Genomic DNA, 10498 nt, shown 5'->3' with positions numbered 1-10498 from the left:
CCAAGGTAACTTCTAAACAACTATAAGCTTTTCTTACATAGTTTCCATCATCAGTAGGACACTGAATAACAGTGGTGGGCATGGCAGGGTTGCAATGAAAACGCTGCTGCTCTCATAAAAGCACACTGCTGCATTCTGCAGTTGCTAAAGATCACACTGACAAGCCAGAAGGCAATTGGAGCTGTGTTTTTTGGAGAGGTGAGAATAAAATAGCCCTTTGGTTTAAATGAGAAGCGTTATGTTTGGAGAAAGGATTCACTGCATTTCAGCATAGAAACCTCATCCCATCAGTGGTAGTATCTTGGGTTGTACTTTTTTTGTTGTCTCTGGGCCAGGACAGCTTGCCATTATTGACGGAAGAATAAATTCTGAATAATACTAACAAATTCTAATGGAAAGGTGTTAGGACATCTGTCCATGACCTAAATCTCAAGAGAATATGGGCTATGTAGCAAGACAATGACCCTAAGCACGTTGTTCTACTAAAAAAGCAAGCAGTCCATGGTAGGAAACATACCAACATAACAGAGTTGAAGCTGTTTTGAATGGAGGATGGGCTAAAATTACTCCAAGCCCATGTGCAAAACTAATCAACACTTACCAGAAAAGTTTTGTTGCCTTTCCTGCTGCACAAGTGTGTCACACCAAAAGCTAAGTTTCACATGCTTTTGCCACTCACAGATGACAAATTAAATCATTTACTTCAATAAATAAATGACCAGGTCTTATATGACAGCCTCATTTGTTTGGTTTTGCTTCTCCTTACCTAGTTTTAGTCAAACTTATATAGATATAAAATTCTAAATAGTTCATAAACTTTCAAGCAACACTGTATATACAGCTCTATGTGCTTTATGTAGATCAGGGGTGTCAAACCAGATCCATGGAGGGCCGTGTGGGTGCAGGTTTTCTTTCCAACCATGCAGAAGCCACACCTCATTCCACCTGTTTTTAATCATTGGATCTAATCAATAGATCTTGACTTTCAGTATTGTGGGGCTTTTGTGTGGTTGAAATGAACACCTGCACCCACACGGCCCTCCGTGGATTTGGTTTGACACCCCTGATGTAGATGTATATGGAGTTCTATATTATATAAGGCAGGGGTGGGCAACTCCAGTCCTGGAGGGCTGGTATCCAGCAAAGTTTGGTGATTGCTCTGCTAAAACACACACCTTAAACCTGGCAATTAACAGATGAGTTGACTCAGGTGTGTGTGAGCAGAGGTATAACCAAAATTTGCTGGATACCGGCCCTCCAGGACTGGAGTTGGGCACCCCTGATATAAGGTATATGCTATATACAGTACAGATATAATGTATATTCTTTGAAGATATAGCATAAAAATATGCCTAATTTCACTTTACTCTTATGGCAATTCCTTAAATATTAACCTGACTGCACAGAGCTGTAGAGTTCATTGGTATTAGTAAATCTATGGAAAACTTGTGGAATTTATTGTGCAATTTATATAGGAATATTCTTTTATTCAAAATACTTCCAAGGCACTCTGTCTCACAGGAAGGTAGCCTGGTTTGCATAGTCTGATAAAATTAGCAGTGCTGATTTAGATAAATCCAGCATGCCTGGACACACAGAATACCAGTTATATTAGTTATAACAACTAGAAAAAAAACAATTTCTGTAAAAACTTGTGTTTCACAGACCTTTGCCATGAGTACATATAAACACTGCACAAGCATTAGTGTCAGACACAAGGTGACCGTCCATTACAGGACATCACATTCTCTTCCAATCTCTTACTCTCTCTTTCGCTCTCTCTCTATCTCACACACACACATACAACTTTGGACAATGTAACACAGCAAATCCACATACTAACATGTGTTAATTGTACTGTGGGAGGAAATAGGAGAGAGAACACAGGAGAATCCTCACAAACAGTAAACCAAGAAGAGTTTTTAACCCGGAACCTGAGACCATGAGCCTGTGTGGCAGCAGTACGACCTGTTGTGCCTCTGCTGTGTGTTTTAATCACCATACGTTAGGAAAATACATTTATTAAACTGATGCTTAACAGTTTATCGAGTCCCTATTGGTAATGATGTTGACCAACTTAATAAAAACGCTTTGTGCAACATTGTTCATGGAGGAAAATGAAATATATACACATTTATTTTGACATTTGTTGTGATATATATTGGAATGTCATTCAACAAATACAAGTAGGACATGCTTTTGATCACTGCTTATGTATTCTTTCCTACATCTCATTTTTTCCAGCTTTACTGTGCAGTTTTTTTTTTTTGCAAATGATAGTCAAATTTTTACTGTGGTGGATAATGAAGTTAATGTAAACTTGAGCCCTCCAGTATATGTTTATATATTATATTTGGATATGCATAAGCTTGCCTCTGTCTCTGCATGTTCAAAACAAAATTCCATATTTGCAAACTGAAGTGTCATTTGAGGTAACTTTAATTTTATTGCCACTTGCAGAATTGTTTTTTTTTTTTTTTAAATACAAGAGAGGGAGAGACCCATCCTGCTGGATTAGCCTCCTTATATACCCTGGCCCCTCCCCTCTCTCTTGCAGGGGCAAACCAATGGGGCAAAATACATTTAGTGTGCACCTAAAAATACAAACACCTTTCTATTACTGTTTTCATGTTCTATACTCAGGTAAATATAAATAGATAAAAATATTCAACACTTTTGTCCTGCCTTACAGAATGACTGGATCCTTCCATCATTCTCAGCTAAGTCACAGTTCAATGCTGCTATAAAATTCAGCCAGAATAAGTTAACTCAGTAGGCAGTGGTGGGAATTCAAACGTAAATGAAAACGTACAAGAAAGTTAAACTTCAACCACAAAAAAGCTATCATCAGCTTAAAAAGGCAAAAACTAAAAAAAACCCTCAGTCAAGCCTCTTAATGCCTGTTTGGCTTTGAAAAGCAGAGTTTGTGAGTAATTTATTAACACAGATTAATAAATTAAATTAATAAAAATACGTTAAAACATTTCTGCTGTAATGTAACATTGACTTTTATTCTTTGTGATGCAAAAAACTGAGATTCTAGCAAGTCTCAGATTTCAGTTTAATAGCTTAAATAAACCAATGTTTCTTGCTCCTCATACGGGCTGACTGGTGTTTCAAGTAAATATTTTAAGGGACGGGTGCTGAAACCGCTTGCTCTGAAAAGTTCTTTTGACAAATGTAGGTCACTAGCGAAGTTTTATTTTGACCCAATATGTTGCATTAATTTGCATTAATTTATTTTAAAATATTTTTTAAATATTTCAGTAATGGTTATAGAACCTTTATTTAAAAAAATCCATTTACACACATCTTCCTTGAGATTTGATCTCCATATTTGAAATGTGATGAATTCTATATATACACATTGGATTACAACGTAATTTTCAGTGTGGTATAGCTTTCTCAATCATTTAAGATTCTGGAAAAGTAGAAAAAATCTTAATTATTCACAGCTTCCTGTGTGTTCCTAATGATCTAAAACATCAGAAGTTTCAAAGTTCAGTCAAAATAGAGTCAATCCTTACATTTATCTTCAACCTGATCTCCACAACTCCAAGCATGTAATATATATTAACAGCACTTCTCACGTGTTTTTTCTTTAGCTGAGGTTGTCTGTTACCATGGCCAGACTGGAGAGGTTTCCTGGGACCTGCTTCCTTGTTGTTTTCCATCTGAGTTTCATAATAAGTTTCTTGAAATGTCCTTTGAATGCAGGACTGGCAAAGTAGTAAACCAGAGGATTGAGCATACTGTGGAAATAGGTGAAGCACAGAGAACTATAAAAGGCTACACTGGCTTCACTGAAATGATGACACTCGTTGTACTGGGTTTTCAGGATCAGAACTGCCACCTGTGTAATGGTGCTTGGAAAAAAGCAAACGATGAAAACCAAAGCAACAACAAAAATGAATTGAATGACCTTCTTGATTTTTCCCTGGGCATCTCTAGTCTTGTTTTTCAACTGACATGTGATGCGGGCCGAACAGAAAATGATAATATTCACTGGAACAAAGAATTCCATAACATAGAAAGTACTGTTCCAGTTGGCAACTGGATTGTTCCCTAAGCAAATGTTAAAGGTCTCACACTGGGTGCGATTGTTGTAGTTCAAGTGGTTGTAAGTCACCAGGTCTGCTGTAAAGGCAATGATAGAGATCCACAAGCCACAGGAGACCCACTGAGCATAGGTCAGCTTCATTCGATTGATGCGGTGCAGTGGGTGGACTATTTTCAAGTAACGATCCACGGTCACTGCTGTGAGGAAGAAGATGCTAGCCGCCCTGTTTGATGCCACAAGAAAAAGCAGGATTCGACAAAAGGCATCTCCGTAGATCCAGTCCCTTCCTCTGAGGTAGTAGTCGGCCCGGAAGGGCAGGCAGAAGAGGACCACCAAGTCAGCTACAGCCAGGTGCACCAGATAGATGGAATTCGGCTTCCAGGTGTCCATGTAGAAAGCAAAAATCCAGAGGACAAGAATGTTTCCAAAGAGGCCAAAAATGAACTCTAGGATAAGGACAGGGGGTAGAACCTGGTCCAAGACCGATGTATCAAAAGTACAACACTCTGAAACGTTTTTCATGTTGAAAACTCTGAAAAGTAGTTGGCACAGCTTTTCTCAGAGAACTTTCCTCCACAGCTGTTGTGCTTTGCACTCAATGAGTCTTTGTATCATCAGTAACTTAATATTGTAATTGCAAATAATATGCAAATTATATAAAACTAAACACATCGCCAAATTAAAGGCTAATTGTGTGACTGAACAGGTGTAGGTGTTGCTCATAAAACGGTCAGTGTGTGTACAGTGGTGCTAGAAATTTTGTGAACCCTTTCGAATTTTCTATATTTCTGCATAAATTTGACCTACAATTTCATCAGATATTCACATACATACTAAATGTAGATTAAGAGAATTAAATCAACAAATTAACAAAACTAACTGACCAGTTTTACATATTTGTGAGTGGCAAATCTATGTGAAAGTTCAGTATTAGCAAAACAATTTAAGATGATATTAAGAGTTAGGAGGTTTTAATCAATGAGATGGATTAAATTGTTAATACACATCAAATGGGAAAGGGTAAAAACATCTCTAAAGGTTTTGGACTTAATCACCAGACTGATCGGATACAAATTGAAGAAATTCATGACCATCATTACCCTTCCCAGGAGTGGCTGACTTACAAAGTGGGTGGAATTTTATGGTATGAAAATTGTTGTGGTATTAGTGTGAGATATAGTGTTATTTCCTGTAAGTTTTAAATATGTTTAAATTCAAAATACACCTCCAAGGCACCCTGTCTCACACGCAGGGAGCCTGGTTTGCATAGACTGATAAATTTAACACACTGATGTAGATAACTCAGCACATCTAAACACACTGAGGGTGGGTGTGTTCTTTAATTTGTATTAAAGCTAGGGTAGGTGATTTTGTAGAAACCAGTGTGGGTGGAGTTGGAAAGAAATCCCACCACATTCTTTCAGCCCTCTTTCCAAAGCCACTCCCCAAATTTACACGTATACACAGAGATTAGTAAACACAGAGAGAGCTCTGCAGAGGGAATAATCTTTGTCGGACCTAGAAACATGGATGTCGTTGACACCTAGACAATTGAGAGAGTGCAGCTCAAAAATGGCAGGTCTCTTGGGCATACTTTGGGCAAATAAGCATCAGAAATGGGCCACAGTCTTTTATACCATATTGAAAACTGGATGCATGTGCATCATTTGCCTGAGAAAGGCATACTATCAGGATGTATTATGAGAAAAAAGCAAGCATGCAGAGGCACTATGATGCTCTAGTGAAATGCGTGTCTCACAGTCAAATGGTCGACATTAGCATTAGCTAGCAGCAGTGAAAGCAGGCTGCTAACCACCAAGCAGCAGTGATAATAATAGGCTTCCTCAGCTGACATTAGCAGCAGCTGGAAGCAGTGTTGTCAGGCTTCTAGATGTCAGGCTGTCTCAGGAAACCACAAACAAACGTACAAGAAAGTTAAACTTCAACCACAAAAAGGCTACCATCGGCTTAAAGTGGTAAAATATGAAAGTCATGAAAATGTTTACATTTTGTTTGGGTTTTTTAGGAAATTCCTTAGATATTGTCACCATTTGTTGCTTTTTATTTGGTAAGTACATTTACCTATAAATGAGGGATTGATGTTTTGATTTGTATTTATTATGATGTGATACATTGTCAATTTGTGCTGTTGTGGAAAGATAACTTTTATGTGGTAGGGCACAAAGCTAATCTGAAGGTTAAAACATTAGCCTTTTTTATACACTGCTAATATAATAGTATGGTCACTGAAAGTTGTCTGATTCATTTAACATTAGTCTACTAATAAATACATTATAAATTGTTCTGGACAGCTGAATATGTTAAAAATGGGCTTTGAGGTTACAGTGAGATTAATGAGAAAAATTCTTTACTGGACATTACAATAATTAATATAACCCTTAGTCCACAGGCGCCTGGCAATGATTCTTTTAAATATCATTTTTGGGAAGGAACACATCTCTTTTTTTCTAACATGAGTCATGGGAACATTTTAAAATAATAATTAAAAAAAACATTAAATGGCAAATAAAAATAAACCAATATGCTCCATTTAAGCCCACTTCTATGTGTTTTTTCTGTTCATACCAAACTAGATTCAAAATTGAAGCTCTTAACTGAAATGATATTAAAGCGATTTATTAACACCAAAACTCATAATCACAATAAAAACTGACAAGTTTACATTTTAACTGTGTTCTTAAATGTTACTTAAATCAAGCATCACATTTTTAAACCAGAAGTAATATACTTGATAAATGATCAAAGCAGAGCTGGCATTTATGTAAAAATGCATACATTTAATACAAAGAACTGACTGATAAATAGGGTGACCAGATTTGAGATGGTGAAAAAAGGACACGTCCTGGGGGGTGGCTTTGCCTGACATAAACAAGGAATACTGACGTGCAGACTGACCAATTAAATGTTTACAGTGAAGGTTATCGACCAATAACTGTAGCGCTACAGTCAGACCGTCCAATCAGAAGATTTTAGGCTACTTTACCACGCCCCCTTCTCACTCAAGCGAACCAAACGGAGTAGAGGAGGGCGGGACTAGTTTGTGAACGGAACGCTTCTCGAAGTTCTATGTAAGCTCTAGAAAAACAAAATGCCGGACGTTTGTAAAATTTGTTGAAACGTTTCTGAAAAAGAGGACATGTCCGGGTACAAAAGGACGTCTGGTCACCCTACTGATAAAACGTGTATGTAATATAACTCACAGCCTTGTCTCTATTCTGACTTTAATAGAGATTTCGCCTGCTTTCCTGTAAAGATAAACAAAAAACTGCCCATATGTACTTCACTGGACAGAAAGTCAGCAGCAGTCAGTTGTTTGTGTATTCGTGTCTTTATTTGGACAGAAGAGATTATTTTTTTGTTTTGTAAAACATAGAGCAGAAAGTAAAAGGTTCTTGGGTCACAGAAAACGCTTCCAAACATGAAAAAGAGATTTTGATGAATTACCTTTCAACATATTTCTGTTCAAGGGTCCTGTAAAAATGTTGAGCGGAGCTCGGTAAAAATTGTCTTTAAACCGTGGTAAACACACGAAGACGAACAAGACGTGTCCCAATTCTGCTCTCAGCTGCGAACCCTTAAACACTTAAACCCTGATGCCCCTTTTGCTCACCTTCAAAACCGTCATCACAATGCACACTTCAAGGAAGGTTAGTGGCAAAATCCCAGATTTAGAAAAATCCAGGCCGGATGTATTTTTTAGGACAAGTCCGGGGAAAAGACGCATGGTTGAACAAAAAAAAACCCCAAACAACTTTGAACCAAAATAAATAAATAAATAAAAATACATGCAGTGCGAATATAACAAAAAAAATTATTCATTTAAGATTTTTACTGAGGTAAGTATGAACACAATAAAATATTCAACACATTCTTCCTCTCTTACAGGTCCAGACTCACCCCAAAACCCGGATGACTGGATCCTTCCAAACTCTACTGGAGAAGAATTCACACTGCTATAGAAATCAGGTAACAACATTATAAACTGGTTCAGACCCAGTGAAATGTTTTGGGGTTCAGTGTTTAAAATAATCTTGAAGGGGCATGCACCTGACATATAATTTTTTTACAATATTTTTATTTATCTATATATTTTTACAAATAAAATTCTGAGAATGTGTCATTACAATTGGCTAGCTCTTCAGCCAATCAGCAACAGACTGTGTTCATGCTTGTACATCAGACGGTGAAAGGTGTAGAAGAGGTTGCGGTACCCCCCCCCCCCTTTACCCCCAGCTAAAATGTTTTATTTCTCTCTGAGATAGGCATTTGGTAGCGGTTGGAAGTCGGAGAAACGGCATGAAAAAGGATGAGTTGCTCTATTTTGGCTCCATAGTGGGGTATCACTGACTTATGCTTGCTGTGTCATGCGCATAACTTAGGTGGAGTCCAAATTCAGGAGACTACAAACTTTGATTGAAAGTAAAGGCATACCAAGCAGCACGTAGTGTTGTCTCACAGCTCCAGGGTCTTGGGGTTGTGGGTTCAAACCCCATTTCTCCCTGTGCATTTTTTCCTGGTGCTCTGGGTGGACTTGACTACTCAAAAGTGTCCCTTGGTGTGAGTGAATGTGTGAATGTGTAATCATTCCGTGCAGGCTCCAGACCCACCACTACCCTGAATTGAATAAATGGTTGCAATGAATGAATGAATAAACACATATTGAATGTGATACAAAACTACGCAACTTGAGTTACAAATGAGTTTCTGTGGTAAATTAAACAGCGAATAACTTTTCTGCTTTAACGTAACCTTGACTTTTTATTCCTTGTGATGGGAGAAACTGAGATTCTGGCAAGAGTTTCAGATTTCAGTTTATAGTGGAACACAAAATGCTCTCCTCACATTCAAAGACACTAACAACATGAAGCCTACATTTTAATAGATTAAGTACATTTTAATAGCTTAAATAAAACAACATTGCTGTTCCTCACATCTCACAGCTGGTTTGTAAGTGTTGAAACTAGTTCTGAACAAGGCAGTTCAGACAGGGTAAAAAAAGTGCTGTGTGGTTTGATCCTTGTGATATGTTCACAAAAAAGGCCACTGACATTCTTTTATTAAGAACCCAGAGAACAGGGTAAACCTGGAAAAGGTATAATACGACTAATTTAAAACCAACCTGATATTTAGACTTAAAAAAATCAATTTACAAACATTAGTTGTCTTCCTTTAGATTTGAACATTTGAAATGTGATGACTTCTGTATATTGTTTTAATTATAACTTCATTTTCAATGTGCTGCTGCTTTCTCTGTGATTTGTTCATTCTGGAGTAGTATATAAACAGCACAGTATTGTGTTGTTTTCCTAATTATTTCATCGGAAGTTTCAAAGTTCTACCATAATAGAGTCAATTCAGACATTTATCTCCAGCCATATCTCCACCTGATGGCAAACAGTGTTATACAGCATTTTAAGAGCACTTCTCACATTGTAATTTTCTTTAGCTGAGGTTGTCTGTTACCGTAGCCATACTGGAGGTGGTTCCTGGGACCTGCTCCTCTGTTGTTTTCCCTCTGAGTTTCATAATAAGTTTCTTAAAAGCTCCACTGAATGCAGGACTGGAGAAGTAGTAAACCAGAGGATTGAGAGCACTATTGAAATAGGTGAAGCACACTGAAGAGTAAAAGGCTACATTGACCAATGTGAAGTATTGACAGTCCTTATACAGGGCTTTCAGGATCAGAACTGAAACCTGACAGAAGGTGCTTGGAGTAAAGCAGATGATAAAAACCAAAGCAACAACAAAAATAAACTTAACAGCCCTCTTGATTCTTCCCTGAGTGTCAGTTGTCTTGTTTTTCAACTGCCTTGTGATGCGGGCCGTACAAAAAACGATAATGCTCGCTGACACAAAAAACTCCATAACATAGAAAGCACTGTTCCAGCTGGTGGTGGGACTGCTACCCAAACATATGTTAAAGGTCTCACACTGGGTATTGTTTTGCAGGTGGTTGTATGTCAGCAGGTTCGCTGTAAAGGCTATAATAGAGACCCACAAACCACAGGACACCCACAGGGCATAGGTCAGGTTCATACGATTGATGGAGTGCAGCGGGTGAACTACCTTCAGGTAACGATCCACGGTCACTGCTGTGAGGAAGAAGATGCTAGCGGCCCTGTTTGATGCCAGGAGGAACAGCAGGATTCGACAAAAGGCATCTCCGTAGATCCAGTCCCTTCCTCTGAGGTAATAGTCCGCCCTGAAGGGCAAACAGAAGAGAACCATAGTGTCAGCTACAGCCAGGTGGACCAGATAGATGGAGTTAGGCTTCCAGGTTTCCATGTGAGAGGCAAACATCCAGAGGACAAGAAAGTTTCCAAAGAGGCCAAAAATGAACTCTAGGATAAGGACGGGGGGTAGAGCCTTGTCTAAGACCGATGTATCAAAAGCACAACACACTGAAGTGTTTGCCAT

At 38.2% G+C, this 10498-nt stretch overlaps 2 protein-coding genes across 2 annotated transcripts; both read right to left on the bottom strand.

The window, feature by feature from the left end:
- Window positions 1-3020: 3020 nt before the first annotated feature.
- LOC136675234 (hydroxycarboxylic acid receptor 2-like) lies at window positions 3021-4589 on the bottom strand. Its single transcript, XM_066651681.1, has one exon. It carries the CDS (start codon window positions 4580-4582, stop codon window positions 3602-3604), a length of 981 nt encoding a protein of 326 aa, XP_066507778.1. The 5' UTR covers window positions 4583-4589; the 3' UTR covers window positions 3021-3601.
- A 4934-nt stretch (window positions 4590-9523) lies between these two features.
- On the bottom strand, window positions 9524-10498 carry LOC136674842 (hydroxycarboxylic acid receptor 3-like). The gene has a single exon (XM_066651112.1). It carries the CDS (start codon window positions 10496-10498, stop codon window positions 9524-9526), a length of 975 nt encoding a protein of 324 aa, XP_066507209.1.

The sequence above is a fragment of the Hoplias malabaricus genome, chromosome 18, assembly GCF_029633855.1.
Source record: "Hoplias malabaricus isolate fHopMal1 chromosome 18, fHopMal1.hap1, whole genome shotgun sequence".
Taxonomy (NCBI): domain Eukaryota; kingdom Metazoa; phylum Chordata; class Actinopteri; order Characiformes; family Erythrinidae; genus Hoplias; species Hoplias malabaricus.
The sequence above is the reverse complement of the archived record's forward strand: the minus strand, read 5'-3'. Positions and strand labels throughout refer to the sequence as shown.